Source organism: Notolepis coatsorum, assembly GCF_963971535.1.
Source record: "Notolepis coatsorum genome assembly, chromosome: 6".
In the NCBI taxonomy this organism is placed as follows: Eukaryota; Metazoa; Chordata; class Actinopteri; order Aulopiformes; family Paralepididae; genus Notolepis; species Notolepis coatsorum.
This window is the reverse complement of record NC_140170.1, coordinates 115,137,612-115,156,270: the sequence shown is the minus strand read 5'-3', so window position 1 is coordinate 115,156,270 and position 18,659 is coordinate 115,137,612. Positions and strand designations below refer to the sequence as shown.

At 44.1% G+C, this 18,659-nt stretch overlaps 1 protein-coding gene across 1 annotated transcript in view; it reads left to right on the top strand.

Annotated features, from left to right (window-relative positions):
* Positions 1–651: 651 nt before the first annotated feature.
* Positions 652–18,659, top strand: part of col2a1b (collagen, type II, alpha 1b) — a gene marked incomplete at its 5' end in the record, with an annotated part of 118,471 nt that continues 100,463 nt past the window's right edge. The window contains 4 exon segments of the mRNA XM_084315727.1: positions 652–687; positions 783–917; positions 1,683–1,757; positions 3,966–4,067. Coding sequence (XP_084171853.1) covers positions 652–687; positions 783–917; positions 1,683–1,757; positions 3,966–4,067 — 348 coding nt within the window.

Sequence of the window (18,659 nt, the reverse complement as noted above, 5' to 3'; positions counted from 1 at the left end):
GTCATGCACAGTCTCTGGAGCGCAACAGTAAGAAGCATTTTGTACAAAAGTATTCTGTACTTCTGTATGACAACTATTAAAGAAACTTGAAACTTGAACTTGAAACTTGAATCGTAACAGAAGAACCGACCATCATGAGTTCCACAGAAGGATTCCGGGAGGAGCTGGAGGCACAGTAGACAGTTGGGCGTCGTCACCAGCCGCCAGCGGGAAGTAGGAATTGAACTTGCTTGTTTGGGAGGTCTATCCATCGAGTCCCAAGTCGCAGTCGCCGCGGCTATCTCAACAGCCGACTCAGCGTTAGCTGTGGCTAACACCGCTACCTCAGTAGCCGCTGTTACCGCGTCTGGAGCCCTGTCTGCTGTCGGGGAGGAAGGGCAGGTACGTCCATCTGTCCGTGAAGAGGTTCGAGAACCACGTCTGCCACCACCAGAACGTTACGGAGGAGCTCCTGAAGGTTGTCGGGAGTTTATCACCCAGCCGCTCACATTTACTACCGAAATGTATAATATATAATAACTTTGCTTACAGGCCGTGCTCTCTCTTGGGCTACCGCGGAATGGGACGGTTGTTCGGCGGTCTGCCACAGCGCGGCTGCCTTCACCCGAGAGTTGCGACGTGTGTTCGATACCTCTCGGGTGATATCCAACTATGAAGCAGGAGAGCGGCTCATCTCCTGCCGACAAGGTAGTCGCTCTGTGGCAGATTACGCCATCGACTTCCGCATTGTGGCTTGAGAGGCGGCTTGGCAGGAAGTGCCCTGCTGCGTGTTGTTTGTCCAGGGGCTCTCCGGGCGGATGCAGGATGAGCTGGCTTCACGGGAGCTGCCCAAACAACTGGATGGCATCATCGACTTGGCAATATGGATGGACAACCGGCATCGGGAGAGGGGACGTGAGAGGGAGGCTTCGTCACAGGTACTCTTTCGCCCTTCTCTCAGTGTCGAGACAGCTGTTAAATTTTCAAGAGAGAGCTTGGGTGATGAGCCAGTGCAACTGGGGGCCTTGCGGCTCTCTGACGTGGAGAGGCAGCGGCGTATTGAACAGAAGCGTTGTTTTCCGCTGTGGTCGCACCGGACATCGCTTCAGCAATTGTCCAGGCTTGTCGGGAAACAGGTGGGCTCGCTAAACTTGGGAGGGGTTGTAGCGGGTGGGCATTCGTCCTCTGTCACTGTTGAGCCGTGCACTTTCTTTGATGTCACTGTTGGGTGGGGGAGTTATCTCAGACAGACTAGGGCAGGGGTGGCCAACCTTTTTTGAACCAAGATCTACTTTTTAATTTACCACCTAGCCGAGAGCTACCAGCCAAAATTGTATATTGTAAGCCGTCATTTGAGGCTTTATAAAAGCAGCATAATGAACACAAATCTGTCAGTGCCGAGTCCGATCTCATCTAAAATAACAAACAGCATTGCTTGTTGTAGTTAACAAAGAGAGGCAGAGTTGATTTAGCAAAAAAAAAAAAGAAAAAAAAAAAAAAAAAAAAAAATTAATAAAGTTTTATTAATCGAGATCTACTTGAAATCAGCCCGCGATCTACCTGTCGATCGCGATCGACTGGTTGGGCACCACTGGACTAGGGCATTAATTGATTCAGGGGCAGCGGGTAACTTAATTCATGTGGGGTTAGCGCAAGAGTGGGGGGTCCCTCTAGAGACGCTGGAGAACCCCATTCCTGTTCAGTCTCTGGACGGTCGACCTCTGGGTGATGGGCTCATTACCCAGCGCACGGTGCAGCTGCGTCTCCAGGTGGCCGGGGTGAGTGGGAATTGTTGCAATTCTATGTTGTTATGTCTCCTCATTCACCCATTGTTTTGGGCCATCCTTGGCTATCAGAGAATAACCCTTGTATTAATTGGTCTATGGGTGAACTTTCACTGGAGAGGGGCGTTAAGCCAGTATCCAGCGGGGGTGCACCCACTCTTTTTTCTTCTTCTCTTTTGTCTCCCTCCAGGATGGTGGTAGGCGCTGCAGACTCTATCCCATCTCTAATCCCGATTTAGCAGGTGTTCCCGATATTTATTGGGACCTGGCGGAGGTCTTTAGTAAGACTTGTGCTAAAGCACTACCGCCTCATAGATCTTACGACTGCACCATAGATCTTCTACCTGGTACCTCTCCACCCGGTGGTCGTATGTTTTCTCTCTCTCGCCCTGAGACGCTGTCTATGAATACCTATATTCAGGAAGCACTGGCCGTGGACCACATACGTCCTTCCACCTCTCCTGCAGGCGCTGGGGTTTTTTTGTAGCAAAGAAGGATGGTAGCCAGCGTCCGTGCATTGATTATCGGGGGTTGAACGACATTTCCATCAAAGACCGTTACCCCCTGCCTCTCATGGACACCGCCTTTGAGTGTCTACAGGGGGTGCAGGTCTTCTCTAAGCTTGATTTACGTAATGCCTACAACTTAATCAGGATTAGAGAGGGAGACGAATGGAAGACTGCGTTTAATACACCTAACGGGCATTATGAGTATTTAGTTATGCCCTTTGGCTTAGCTAATGCCCCTGCAGTCTTCCAAGCGTTGGTCAACGACGTGCTGCGGGATCTAATAGGAGTGTCAGTCTTCGTGTATCTGGATGACATTCAAAAATGTTCTCGCAATATGGTGCAACACCAACAGCACGTTCGTCAGGTTCTCCAGCGTCTCCTCCACCATCAGCTGCTTGTTAAAGCAGAGAAGTGTGTGTTTCATACTGACACCGTTTAGTTCCTGGGGTTTGTATTGACTAAGAGCAATCTACGTCTGGATCCGGCCAAGGTGAGCGCAGTACTGGACTGTCCACGCCCTTCATCGCTCAAGGAATTGCAACGGTTTTTGGGTTTTGCTAATTTTTATAGGCGCTTTATTCACAACTTTAGCGCCTTAGCCGCTCCCCTGACGGCTCTCACTAAGGCCTCTCTCCCTGGTTTTGAATGGTCATCTCGGGCAGAGTCAGCCTTTCGCGACCTCAAACGTCGGTTTACTTCCGCCCCTGTACTGATCCGCCACGATTCGGAGGCTCCATTTATAGTGGAGGTGGACGCCTCCAATATCGCGGTGGAGGGGGTGCTCACTCAGAGATGCTTAAAGGACGGGAAGGTTCATCCTTACGCCTTATTTTCACACCGGCTGTCCCCGGCCGAGCGTAACTACGACGTGGGTAATCTGGAGTTGTTGGCAATCAAGCTGGCACTGGAGGAATGGAGACATTGGTTGGAGGGGGCGGCACACCCTTTCACCGTTTGGACCGATCACAAGAACCTGGCTTACATCCAGGGGGCTAAACGCTCGCCAGGCCAGGTGGGCGTTATTCTTCACACGATTTCGATTTTCCATCTCCTTTCGGCCCGGTTAAAAAAACGTCAAGCCTGACGCACTGTCCCGCCAATTTGATTCTCCGGACCGGGAGGAGAAGCCCCACCCTATTATTCCACAGGCCCTTATTCTGCCTCACGTGTCATGGGGCATAGAAGGGGTGGTAAGATCGGCTCTGGCACGGGAGCCTGATCCCGGTGGGGGTCCTCCGGGCGGATGTATGTGCCCAAGGCTGCGCGCTCGCGACTGCTGCAGTGGGCACATACCTCCTCCCTCACCGGCCACCCTGGGGCCGCCAGAACCCTGGAGTTTATCCATAGGTGGTTCTGGTGGCCTACAGAGGAGGGGGATACACGCTCCTTTGTGGCGGCCTGTTCGGTGTGCGCGCGTAATAAGACCTCTCGTTGTGCACCGGCGGGTCTCCTTCGCCCGCTTCCTATTCCCAAACGTCCCTGGTCGCACATATCCCTTGATTTGATTTCTGGCCTTCCCCCTTCCGATGGTTTTACTACCATTCTGGTGGTAGTTGACCGTTTTTCTAAGGCGCCCCACTTCATTCCCCTTCCCAAGCTCCCCCCGGGTCGAGAGACGGCTGACCTAGTGGTGCAGCACGTCTTTTGGGTCCACGGGCTTCCTGTGGATATTGTGTCCGACCGCGGCCCTCAGTTCGCCTCCAGGTTCTGGAAAGCGTTTGCTTCCAGCCTCTGCGCCTCCGTCAGCCTGTCGTCTGGGTTTCACCCGCAGTCCAATGGGCAGACGGAGCGTCCGGTAGTCCGGCAACCTGCAGTAGGAGGCTGGCGTGGCCAGAGTATGCGCATAATACCCTCCTCTCCTCCTCTACAGGTATGTCTCCCTTTCAGTGCCAGTATGGTTTTCAACCTCCCCTTTTTCCCGAACAGGAGTGAGAGGCTGAGGTGCCTTCAGTCCAGGCTCACGTGGCTTGCTGTCGCAGGACGTGGAACCGGGTTCGGGCGGCGCTGCAGAAGGCCTCTGTTAGGGCTCAGCATCAGGCTAACCGCAAGCGCCGTCCGGCTCCGGTTTTCTGTCCTGGGCAGAGGGTTTGGCTTTCCACCCGTGATCTCCCTCTCCGGGTGGAGTCCAGGAAGCTGGCTCCCCGCTTTATAGGACCCTTTAAGGTGGTTCGTCAGGTGAACCCTGTGGCTTACAGGTTGCTACTCCCAGCTTCCATGCGGGTTCACCCGACATTTCACGTGTCCCTTTTGAAGCCCTTCCTCTCATCGCCCTTGTCCTCGCCACTTCCCGCGGTTCCTCCGCCTCGCATCCTTGACGGTCAGACTGTCTACACGGTGCGAAGGATCCTGGGTTGTAGGCGGAGGGGTAGGGGGTTTCAGTTTTTGGTGGATTGGGAGGGGTTCGGGGTAGAGGAGCGTTCCTGGGTGGCTCAGAGGGATATTTTAGATCACAGCCTTATCGACGATTTTCGTCAGCTGCATCCCGAGGCCCCTAGCTGAACGTCAGGTGCCGTTCGTCGGGGGGAGGTACTGTAACGTTTGGGCTTTCTATCCTCTCACAGGAGTGGAAGCCCTACTGCCATCCTGGAGTACTTCACCCTGTCTCTGCAATTATCTCTGATTGATTGTCACCTGTTGTATGATGTCACTAATTACTGTGTGATGTATGCTGGGTATTTTGCCCTTTATAGTAACCCTCTGTTCTCCTGTCTGTTGTCGGTTCTTCAACAGTGTTACTGGGAGCAGTCGTCCACGGGCAGAAGTGGAATATCTGGTCCGGTGTTGTTATTATGCTTTGTTAGTTGCCTCTTTCTTGAGAACTTGTCTATTTTCCTAATTTACCTCTCAGTTGTAGCCTGGCTACATTTATGCTTTACTGTTCCATTATCTTTGCTCTAGTGTTTCTAATAATAAAAGAACACAGTATTTGAGAAGAGCAACACCATCTCCGCCTCCTTCTTCCATTCTACAATTCAACATTCTTGCCTTGAATCATAACAGATATGAATATGTATATACAGCATATATGGCTCAGGAGGTAGAGCGGTTGCCTGGTAATCAGAAGGTTCCTGGTTCAATTCCAGCTCCTCCTGGCAGCAGAGGCAAAGTATCCTTGAGCAACACACCAAACCCCTAACTTCTCCCAATGAGCAGGTTGGCACCTTGCACAGTTGCCTCCGCCATCAGTGTGTGAATGGGTGAATGTGAGGCATAAGTTGTAAAGCACTCTGGATAAAAACACTAGTCCATTTCCTCACGAAGAAGAGGCGCTGGTGAGCCTTCTTGACCAGTGACGAGGTGTTGAGGTCATCGGAGATGTGGACTCCCAGGAATTTGAAGCTGGAGACATGCTCAACCTGCGTCAACCTGCATGCACGCCGGCTTTAGTCTTCCTGAAGTCCACAATGAGCTCGTTGGCAGGAGGGACTTTGACAGTTTGTCCAAGAAGGCTTGATCCATATACAGCCGATCTCAAGGATGAGCACTTCTCTCTCATCTTCATTGAGGGTTGAAGTGCTATTAGGTATACTTGGAATATTGGAGAAGACCTCACAAGTAAAACTAAACCATTCAAGCATCACTTGTGAATGTTTGTACAGACACACGTGGCTTAGTAACACCTCTCTGACACCTTTACCAATCAAGTCAATGACACAATTAATACAATGCAGAATACAGAATAACAGAATACACGCATGCATGCACACGGACACACACACACCACTATTCACTACCATGAATTTCTGTCTTATACCATAGCCTGATTTTTATAAATGTCTTTCTCTCTTCCTCCCCCTCAAGCACATGTACCCACATTAAAATATGCCACCTCTATATTTACAACTCTTTCCGGATTCTCTCACATATACTGTACCCGTCTGTGTGAAAGATCCATATTTGCAAACACCGCCTGTGAATAAATCCAACCACAGAAAGTAAACACCCCAAGATGTGCTTGGCTTCCCTTTTATCTATTTGAGAGTTGATTAAAACCATATGTACAGTATATTAATCCTCACTCTTTCTGAACACTGCTCTATTGTCTATCTGTAAAGCTCGCTTTCTCCCAGCTGGCCCAGTGACCTGCTTTCCTGCTCAGAGCTTTAGGGATTTCCCTCAGCTGGAGTTAGACTCAGTAGTCTATGGCCATATTGGGCATCATATAGAGTATGCCAAACCATAGAGCTGAACTGCCATTGACGAGTGGCTCAGGAGGCATAGAGTGGTCGTCTAGCAATCTGAAGATTCCCGCTTCGATCCCGGCAGCGAGTCAAAGTGTCCTTGACATTGGCATGACACTAAATCAAGCTGCAGAGAGTTTGGCACCTTGCGTGGTTGCCACCACCAGTTGAGTGGGTGAATGTGAGGCATAAGTTGTGAAGCACTTTGGATAAAAGTGATGTAAATGTGATCCATTCACCATTTGTTTGTTTGTGATTTCTGTTCTTTGATGCAACTGAATCTGATTGTGTAAAACTAAAAGCTGAGTTGTTGTTGAGTTGTTTTGAACCTCATGGTATTCATGGTAGTGAACCTGCGTCCTGCGTGGTGATTGATTGAATGAACATTTTATTAACAGATTGCAGAATGGGTACAATACAGTACGGCTCAATACACACAATTGTTAAAGGGGAACTCCAACATTTTGGGAAATTAGCTTATTTAACATCTTCCCTGGAGTTAGACAAGAAGATACATACCTTTTTTGTCTCTGTGCGTGCATTTTAGCTTTGGGAATAGACGCTCCGTTAGCATAGCTTAGCTTCATCACTGGAAGTGAGGCAGGACAGTAGCCTTACAGTGCCTTACAGTGTATTGCAAGGTCTGACATTGACCAAACTTGATATGCATGACCTTGGTGGGCTCTAGGTCAACTCCTGAAAAGGGGGTCAATGTCAGACTTTGCAATCAAAGGTTAGGGGGCTAATAACCCTTGCCATAATTTCAGTGCGCCCCCTAACTTTTGATTGCAAGGTCTGACATTAACCCCCTTTTCAGGAGTTGACCTAGAGCCCACCAAGGTCATGCATATCAAATTTGGTCAATGTCAGACCTTGCAATGCACTGTAAGGCACTGTAAGGCTACTGTCCTGCCTCACTTCCAGTGATGAAGCTAAGCTATGCTAACGGAGCGTCTATTCCCAAAGCTAAAATGCACGCACAGAGACAAAAAAGGTATGTATCTTCTTGTCTAACTCCAGGGAAGATGTTAAATAAGCTAATTTCCCAAAATGTTGGAGTTCCCCTTTAAGGGGATGCAGACCAGAGAAAGACTTTTGTCTTGTTTACATCAGGGTCCCCCATTTTCAATTCATAATGAATTGTAAGTAAGGGTGCAATTAGCACCGTGCAATCCATTCTTTGTGGATCTAGCCCTCATACAGTATCACAGGAAGTAATGCAGACAGGAAGTCATCTTCAGCTCAAAGGAATTCATTCACAGGTTTGAGTCTTGGCTTGGCTGCACCACGCCAGCTCCCAGTGTGATTAATGGATGAATTATGGCTGTGCTACACTGGTGTAGCTTGTCAGAGGATGCCGTATACATGTGTGGTGAACATGTGGGGAGATATCAGTGCTGCGGAGCATCAGCTGTCAACGGGACAGCTCACTGCTATAGCAGGGATGCCATAGCATGACACTGCAGTAAACTGAATGCTTAAATATATTCAGTGCATAGTTCATAATACACTAAAAGTGACACTAAATATGGATAAATGTGAGTTGAAACTTTGTCTTCACAGATTTCTTCCACTCCTAATTTTATGTAACTTCAAATATGTGTACTCCTGTATTGTACATATTTGAAAATGGTGTCAATATTTGAATAGCTTTAAGCTTTTAATTTATTTTGTACAATATTCAACAATACGTGTATACAGTCTAAAATGTATTAGCAGTGTAATATAGAGAAACGAACAAAAAAAATTTAACAGGAGAAAAGTTGTTTATTCAACTTAATTGGTTGAAGGTGTGTTTTATAGGCTCATACCATGAGCCTATAAATTGATTGATTGGCTTGCTAAATGTAAAAAAATTAAAAAAAAGTATTAAAAAAAGATGAAGAATAAAATATTTGAAGCATATTCGACTATAGTTCTGCCCAGGTCTACCCAGTACTCACTCTCTGAGCTCCCCTAGCGTACTGTAGGTTTGCTTGTTATAACGTTACAGACAAACCTCCACTGTTTCAGAATTTTCTCTATTAAAAGACTTGGACTAACCAAAGTTACACATTGAACTATTCACCCACATTACCTCCCCTACCTGAACTATCCACATCCCCCTTCTTGAAGCCGCCCTAAGCACGTCAGCCAACTGTAGGGACCCTGTCTCCCTTTAGACCACTGGAGCCTTCTTTCACCGGGTGAGTTAATGAAAGACCTGCACCCCCCTCAACCTCTCTCTCTCTCTCACCCCTAGTCTCGCATCCTTCCTTCCCCCGCTCTCCCGCATTGCTCTCCTCTTCCCTCTCTCCCTCCATCTCCCCCTCAATCCTGTGTTTCCCTCTCTTCTTCCTTACCTTGCCTTCCCTCAGATCCCCCCTTCCTTGTCCTCATATGCCATGCTTACCCTCCCCTCACATCCCTTCACCCCCCTCGTCTCCTTTCCCCTCGATTGTTGTCTCTTTCATCCATCCTTCCCTCGATCCTAGCAGTCACATCCACCTTTACGTCTCCTATGTCTCCTCTTCATCTCATGTCAATTCAATTGAATGAATCTCTCCTCTCTATCATCTAATATTTTCCCCACCTACCCCCCCCCCCCCCAACCCTCTCTCACTCTCTTTCTACTCTGACACTCTACTATATTCTCTTCCCTCACTCTCTCCCTCTACACTGGTCCTACTCCTTCATCTAATTTCCCTCCCTCACCCCCAGCCCCATCCCTTCACCCTAGACCTGAAAGCCAATCTCTTCTAACCTTCACAGTTTGAACTCAAACCCCTTCTCCCTAGCTCGTATCCTATACCCCAACCTCACCCCTCTCTACCCCTCTCCCTCATACCTTCATCTCCTCTATAATACCCACTCCCCCGACATACTAATCCTTACTCCCTGCCTATAGACACTTTTACTGTTGGTAAACCATGATGACATTTTGACTACGGAAGTCTTCAGGGACAGTCTGGATGTGTGTGCATTCAGTTGCCGAATGTCCCTGTTCTTCCCACAGAAAGGCAGTGGAGTGCAATACAAACAGGTATACAAGGGCATTAAGCCAAAGATCTTGACCCATATCTGAAGCTCACTACAGCGTAGAATGAGAGCCGTGGAGAGAACAGCACTAAATTGTGTGCCTATTTCACGTTTAGAGAGCTACTTCTATGATTTCAACTCAAAAGATGCGAGCGCATTTTGGTAGCGGAAGCAGAGTTGTGCCTACAAGATGATGTTGGCAAAGAATGGCGTTTATCCTCCCTGCAGATGCCCCATACAACATTCTCCACCCCTTCCACTCTCCCCCCTTCCTACCTTACCTTCACCCTAGAGCTCACCTCCCCCCTCTCCCCCCCACAGCCTTACCATCTCTAAGCATTCCACGGGCTCTCTCCACACAGAGCCTCATTGTGTCATACAGTCAAACCTCTCACCGCGTGCTGCCCGCCCGGGGGAGGGATCACCTTAGGATGCCGCAAATGGAAGCAAGAGGCCTTTTGACACTCTTTCGCCCTATCCCTCCTCCCTCTCTCCTTCCATCATCCCCTCATCCCATCCCTCGCTCGCTGTTCCTCTGCTCACACTTCCACCGCTGTTGGAAACTGGCCACCATCAACAAGCTTCTCCTCCTTTTTTCTGCCAATGTTTCGGACCAAACAGCCCTCCTGTTCAAAAAGGCCATTCAGGAGAGAGGTTGAGGTTTTGAGAGAGCGAGAGAGAGCCAGGTGGAGAAATTAAAGGAGGGGGGGGCTTGAGGGGAGGGAGGTATATGAAATACCTGAGGTGCCAGTGTGTGAATACCTCTGCTCTGTAGAGCGGCTCGGCCAAGGCTGGCAGTTCTTCCAACAACACGGTAACAGAAATAGCACTGTGGAGGAGCCACTCACAGCCTATAAGAGTCTGAACAACAAAGAGCCACACTGATTCATTATTACTATAGCATTATTGTATAGTGGCCAAAGACTTTCCAAAGTACTATGATGATATGTTTTCAGGTGTACGATGTGAGACAGAATTTTTAGAACTTGAGAACTTTGAGAATCAAATCGAATCGTTGTGGGGTCAAATATTTACACCCCTAACCAACATGTATAATCACATAGTATAGGTCTACTTACTGGCAAGACTCTGGCAATTGAAGTATTGACCCATTTCACCAACAGGCAGCAAGGTTAATGAGTTCAACTGGCCCTGTTTGCAGGATTATCATGTGTGACTCAGAAACATAATTCCACAAAACTCTGTAGGTGCCAGTGAGCGGCAGCCTGCATGAACAACAGGGCTGTTTTCTTGCTACTGTTCATTTACAGGGGGAAAAGTTGAACTCTTGAATGTATTAGGCTATAATCCTTGAAAATAACTTTACATTGCCTTATCGATTACATATGGTTTACGTAGAAACTTAAAAAAGAAAGAAAGAAAGAAAGGAAAACAGTAATACTGTGCAGTATGACCATAATGTACATATCTCAGACTGTGTGGTCATTCAGATCAAAACGGCATCCAGTATATTGTATTATTGTCAGACTGTGACTGACACACACACAGGCATACACACATGTGCATGAGCACACTCACACTCGCACACACACACACACACACACACACACACACACACACACACACACACACACACACACACACACACACACACACACACACACACACACACACACACACACACACACACACACACACACACACACACACACACACACACACACACTCGGCACACTCAGTCTGAGGGTTTGGCATTCCTCAGAGGCTTAGACACTGGGTGAAAGGAATGAGCTGCCACACAGAGGGTTCTCCTCACGAGATATAGGGCCGTGTGGGCCGCTTTCACCCAGATTACATAGTCCAGATCACTCACCGTGACCCGCAGCGACACTCACTTTCTCTTTTAGTCTATAAAGAGAGAGGGTAGGAATGTGAAAGTGAAATATGAATACATATCTTGAGATGCTCTGCACTTTACTGTTCCACGTGTTCACACTGAGTTGGGAAAATTGCTTTTAAATGTGCTTTGCTTGGAACACCCTCCATAAAGTTTTTTAAATGACCTGATATCATTTCTTTTGATGACTTCAGTTCATTCCTGAAGGATCTAGAACGCGAAACCATTGGACAGTGTCTATGTATTTGATTTGTCGTCTTTAAACATCAGCACTTTATATGATGTGATATTTATCATGTGTAGGCTACTTTATATGATGTGACATTTATCATGTGTACTTTATATGATGTGATATATATCATGTGTACTTCTTATTGCTTGCTTTGTTCTTTTAAATGTTCTGTATACTATTTTTTTATCTTGTGATTTATACTTACGTATGATGTGTTAAATAAATCTCTTTAAATAAAGTTTAAATCTAAATAAATAAAATCTGTACCAGTTTACAGAACATAATAGGCCTACTGTGTATTTTAGATACATGAGTGCTGAGTCATTTCCATCCCCCTTCAATTACTATATAGAATGGATTACAGTGTTTCTCAACTGGTGGGTCGCGACCCAAAAGTGGGTCGCGGGCCATTTTGAGTGGGTCGCGGATGTGTGTAAAAAAAATTAAATAAATGTTTGTGAAAGTGGCTTCTCAGCTCTGGTCCAGCTGAAGACAAAGCGGAGGAACAGATTGGACATTGAGCATGACCTCTTTGTCTTTGTCTACCATCACCCCAGACTTTGAGACTCTTGTCAGGAGCAAACAACATCCCCAGTTATCCCATTAGTTCCCTGGGATGTTAAGCTAAGAAGTCTGCTAAGAAGGATATATTATTTATTATTATTATTATTATTATTATTATTATTATTATTATTATTATTATTATTATTATTATTATTATTATTATTATTATTATTATTATTATTATTATTATTATTATTATTATTATTTTATTTCATTGTGTTTTTAGCCCTTAGTTGCACTTTTGTTCCCCCAAACTTAGGTTTGTTATGTTAACACTTTGAGTGCCAGCGACGTGTAATGTCGTTTTTTGAGTGCCGACGACGCGAATTGTCGTTTGATTTTTTTATTAGTGATCTGAATTCAAATTTCATCAACCGAGTCTCCCGTTGGTACAGCAGACCCTCTAGGAGCTCAGATGGGAAAATACCGCCCCCTATCGTCTATCCCTGTGTAACTGCAGGCCATTCGATTATACTGGTGGATCTGTGTGGGGGGAGCCAACTGGCTCCATTATGCTGGCGAGGGATCTGATGAACATGGAAGTGATAGCGAGTTGGAAAGCAGCCTGGAATATATATTTACAGCAGCCAATTATCAATCAATAAACGCGATCGATATTTGGAATGGCGATCAGGAATTGGAATAATCTTTTTGGAGAACATCTGATCTAAGGTAAGGAGTCTATGTTACCAGTTTTAGGATAATCAGAGCTGTATTAACTGAGATAACAGCGTGTCCCGTATGTGTATATGTGTGTGTGTGTGTGTGTGTGTGTGTGTGTGTGTGTGTGTGTGTGTGTGTGTGTGTGTGTGTGTGTGTGTGTGTGTGTGTGTGTGTGTGTGTGTGTGTGTGTGTGTGTGTGATGTTGAGGAAATGAGAGAATAGATTTTTCAGCTCGCTTCTATAGCGTGCATAAGTACACATATACTATCGATAATCTAGTGTTAATTTGAAAACGATTCATAAATAGGCAGACAAATGACAACGTGTCTAGTGTATTCGACAATATTCCAATAAATGCCGTTTATGAGGGAATCTTTCTATTTTCCGGAAATTTCTGAGAAAACGATAGCTTTTCGAAATGCTATAAAAAGGATATGAACCGATTAAAAAACAATCTGTTTTGACAATGTTGACTGCAAACAAGTCATTGATAAGCGGGCAGATTAGACACATAGCCATAATTTAAAACATAGATTATGCGTTTTTAACGCTAACATTGAAGTGGATGATGGCATTCAAGGGGGTAAAAAGGAAAACACGGCTGGCACTGAAAGTGTTAAGCTAAGAAATCTGCTAAGAAGCATATTATTTATTATTATTTAATTTCATTGGGTTTTTAGCCCTAGTTGCACTTTTGTTGCAACCCCAGTTATCCCATTAGTTCCCCCAAACTTAGGTCTGTTATGTTAAGCTAAGAAATCTGCTAAGAAGCATATAATTTATTATTATTTTATTTCATTGGGTTTTTAGCAATAGTTGCACTTTTGTTGCACTTCTTTGTGTTTATTTCATGTTTTGAAAGATTGTGTATTACTGCAATTTCTTTTTTTACATAAATCATAGTGGTTCAAAGTTTTGAGTTGCGACTTAATGACTAAGGAAAATGTTGGGTCCTGAGGCTAGACCAGTTGAGAACCACTGGAATAGAACATCCCTTCCCTTGTTTGCCTTATTCCATCATTTGTGGCCGTAGTTGGTCCCTATAATTCCATAATATATTTAATATATGAATTTATTGGGCAGGCAAAGGTATGTGTTGTTATCATCCGATCACGCAGTGACTCATTAACATAGTCCGGACACAAGTCACAATGTTCAAACATTGTTTGTGCAAGGAAAGCAACAGTAGTGTTTGGAGGATCAAGAAAGGAGATACTGTAGGTACATTTCATGAGCAATATAAAGAGATCGAGCGGGAAAGAGCAGGAAAGATGGACATAATCCAGCCACAGGAGACGTATAACACACAGCAATGTGCTCTCACAGGATCAGATCTTTATGAGTGTAACTGAAGCCTTTGTGGCATGACAGAATAAAACAAATGTTGAATAACCATTAAAACAGCTGAACATACATTTAGATATACTGAAAATGTAGTTTCCACATGTTTTTATTTCTTATTGTTCTGTTTGCAGGCCTGCACACCCTGGCATTCCCACTGACTTGTCCAAACAGTCATCAGTTGCACTTCCCCAAAACACACAGTGACTGTCACCACAGCTTTACTTTACACAATGGAGGCCTTCGTTTTCTAAGATCCACACTTCATCATGGTGTTAAAACCTGCTCTCTCTAGGGACACATTTATCACCCGTAAGATGACCCGGCTTAGTGTGTGTGTGTGTGTGTGTGTGTGTGTGTGTGTGTGTGTGTGTGTGTGTGTGTGTGTGTGTGTGTGTGTGTGTGTGTGTGTGTGTGTGTGTGTGTGTGTGTGTGTGTGTGTGTGTCTCAGCGTGAGGTTTGCCCCATGTGGCACATTTAGCCAATTTCAGACCCAATTTGTCTTAAAATATATTTCGTTTTGGGGAGCTCCCGTAGCTCAGTGGTTCCCAAAGTCGGGGTCGCGACCCAAAGGTGGGCCGCGAGCAGCCACGGATGGGCCGCGAGATGATTTAAAAAAAAAAAAAAAAAAAAAAAAAAAATAATAATAATATTTTATTTTTTTATTTAAATTTTTTTTGTCAGGCCACTGAACTTAGAAGCAGGCCAGGACAGTGTTTCTAGTTGTATTCTAAAATTATTTTCTATTGTATTCTAAAATGTGACTATATGGTTTTATATTAACTTAATAAATAAACAAAAACTAAAAATCTACTTATTTCAACGAACATTTCAAACTAAATAACAGATTATGCACATAAAATGCTGAAAACAACCGAAGCAACAGTAGTATTTTAATGAGGCTATTATTATTATCATTATTATTTTGCAACAAGTTAGCCCTCTCATAAATAGCACATATAAATGAATAACTAACTTGAACTAACTTAATAGGATTGAAGTGATATTTGGCTTAAAAAATCGGTCGCATGGCAAAAAAAAAAAAAAAAAAAAGCCAGACGATGTGCATTGGGCCGCGGCTCTCTGACGCCTTATTTTCTGGGCCCCGGCCTGAAAAGTTTGGGAACCCCTGCCGTAGCTCACCGCATATCTCGGCGCCATTTCTGCGTCGGGGAAAACCGTGCTCGTCACGGATCTGGGGTACACAAGTTCGATTCCCGGACCCGCCGTATTTTCTCAGTGTCTTCCCCTGCTCTACATCCCATTTCAACCTGTTTCTGTCGGTCATGCTTGACCAGAAAAGCGATAAACGCTAAAAAATTAAGTTTTAAAAAAAAATATATATATATTTCGTTTTTAAGAATTTGTAAAGGATAGGCAAAAATAAGCATGTGCTTCAGCCTATTCCTTTTTTTCGGTCGTTGATTTTGGATTTTGTGTGTGAGCTTGCCTTGAATATGTACATTTGTGATATTTTTCTTTTTTCCTTACCTTTTGTAAGTCCACACAGGTGTGTTTTGATTTGTCTGTAAACAAGACCGAAAAATAAACTTCATTCATTCATTTGGCCTGAGTTGGGGTTTTAAAACGAATGGTCAACACAGATAGAATTGTTGTGTGAGAAGGATTTTGTGTTTTCTTACTTTTTGTAATTTTTCGGCCTATTTATGAATCGTTTTCAAATAAACGCTAGATTATCGATAGTATATGTGTACGTGTGCACGCTGGTGCCGCGCGCTGAAAATCGATTCTCTCAGTTCCTGATCGATCTTACAGTCAAACAGCCATATCACATTATAGGGGAAAAGCTTATATCTCCGTGAAAACGGGTCTGATTATCCTAAGACTGGTAAAATAGATTCCTTACCTGAGATCAGATGGTATCCAAATGGATTATTCCAATTCCTGATCGCCATTCCAAAAATCAATCCTTTTATTGATCCCACACGTATACAGTAAAACACATAGTAAACGCTGTGCTGAGGGTCCAGAATGAATCTGATCGGCTCCGGTTACATGCGTGAGAAGTAAAATGTGGATTCCGGATTTTTTTTTCTCATCCATTTTCATCGAGTCCAATCCAAAATGGTGCATTACCATCTGGGAGACGATAGGGGCCGCTTTTTCACATCTGAGCGCCTGGCAGGGCAGGATTACCAACGGTAGACTCGGTTGATGAAATATGAATTCAGATCGCTAATAAAAAAATAATCCGAGAAATCTCGTGATGGGCATTCAATGTGTTAAAGGTTACCTTCACTAAACCGAATGCAGGTTCTCTTGGCCACATCAAATAAAAAATGGGTGCAGAATGAATCTGAAATCAATTGGGGAAAAAAGAAAAAGCTACAATACTATTGTGTGTATGTTGTGAATGTCTCAGTGATAATGGGGATTCCAGATTTAAAGGTTAGACTATTAAGGTTTGTCTCCCCTGGTTGACACATAATAAAATGTATAAAACGCTTCAACAGTAGGACAGAAGTATGTCTGTGAGAGAGAGATTAGGGATGCACATGTGTCACATTATGCAAAACACGCCCCTTTTAGTGTGATTGATTTTCCACTCCCCCTTTTTAAACTTTTGAGCCCTCTGATTGGTCGAGAGGTTTAAGGAGGCGGGACTTCCAGGTATGTCATACCTTATAAGGGCATATAGCCAAGTTTGATGGATTGTAACCACGCCCCCTTTTTGAGATTATTTATGACCCCTTAGGGTTTCTCTGATTGGTCAAGGAGGCGGGACATCCGGTTTAGGAGGCGGGACATCCGGTTTCGGAAGGGGAGGGGGTTATAAGGGCGGGGACTTCCGGTTTCAGAATTTTTTTCAAAATACACTTTTTTTTATTTTACTTTCTTTTCCAAATAAAAGTTTTTCAAAATAAGTTTTTTTTTATTGTCAGAAATAAACGTTTTTTTTCAAAATAAAAGTTTTTTATTTTCAGATTGTATTTGTGTATTCCAAGGTTTTCAGAATAAACATTTCAGAATGTGTGTATTTGTGTATCTTAAGAATACGTATTTGTGTATTCCAATGTTTTCAGAATAAACATTTCAAGTGTGTGCGGGGAATTAAGAATAAGTGTATGTGTTCAGAATGTGTGTGTGTATGTGTGTTTTCTTGGATAAATGCAAGAGAGTGTTTAGACACTTGTGTGGAGGAATTAAGAAAAATACATTGTGTCTGTTTAAGTAGAGAATGCTTTCTTCCAAGTGGTATGGTTTGAGCAGAAAGCATTCTCCCCTCTGTTTCTGTCTACCTCTCAGTAGACTGAATAGCTCTCCCTCTCAGTAGACTGTCTCCACTCCGTAGGCTGAAATGACATTCAGAAAACACTAGAGTGGTTCTGACACTCCACCAGCGCTATGACATCCCCTTCGCTGTCATAGAAGGCGGGAGAATGACGATAGCGAATAGGAGGGCTCAAAACTACTGTATGCACTTTCTGTCACTGGCAACAGATTTACGACCTTCCGACTTCCCCTTTCTGCAGAGGCGTGTGTGTGTGGGTGTGAATGTTTGTGTCTGTTTTCTTGGAGAATGCCCAATGCATGTTAGGGGGATATTTTTTAAGAAAAATACAATGTCACAATCTTTAGACATTTGTGTTCAGAAAATTACAAATGTAGTGTGCCTATATTTTAGTTTCTTGGGTTTCCCTTAGTGATCATGTCTAAATAAAAAGAAAATACAAATGTAAGTGAATAATAGGCTGATTTTGTTTGAAAAAAGAGTGATAACTTGTAAATAGGGGTTCTAACTAACCACAATAAGTATGTATGTATGTATGTATGTATGTATGTATGTATGTATGTATGTATGTATGTATGTATGTATGTATGTATGTATGTATGTATGTATGTATGTATGTATGTATGTATGTATGTATGTATGTATGTATGTATGTATGTATGTATGTATGTATGTATGTATGTATGTATGTATGTATGTATGTATGTATGTATGTATGTGTGTCTGTGTGTCTGTGTGTGTGTGATTATTTTTGTTATATTGATGTAATGTGTCTATATTTTAGTTTCTTGGAGAATATCATAATCTTTTAGACACTTGTGTTCAGAAAAAAGTTTCAGAATAAGTGTATATGTTCAAAATAAAGTTTCAGAATAAGTGTATAGGTTCAGAAAATACAAATGTATTCCCTTAGTGATCTTTGGGTGTCAAAGTGCACCATTTCATTAGCCTGCAGGGGGTCTAAGGTTTGAATGTATCGTTAATACGGTCCTGTGAAGCGCTTTATTTAAAGGGGAACTATCTTATAAATGGCCTTTTTGAGTGTTTAGCATTGTTTCCTAGCTATGTGAACTTATATTAATATGATCTATGTCTCAAAATTCTCATATTGGTGCATTCTTCCAATTCTCCTCTCACAATATTCACCCTCACTGAACTGAGTCGTTTGAAAATGTGCCTATATGTGATGTCATATAGTCGCTGCTGCATGTTAATGTTCAGGCGAACACGACGCTCAGCAGGCCCGGCGCAGTGGTTTAGGAGCCCAGGCTCAAAAC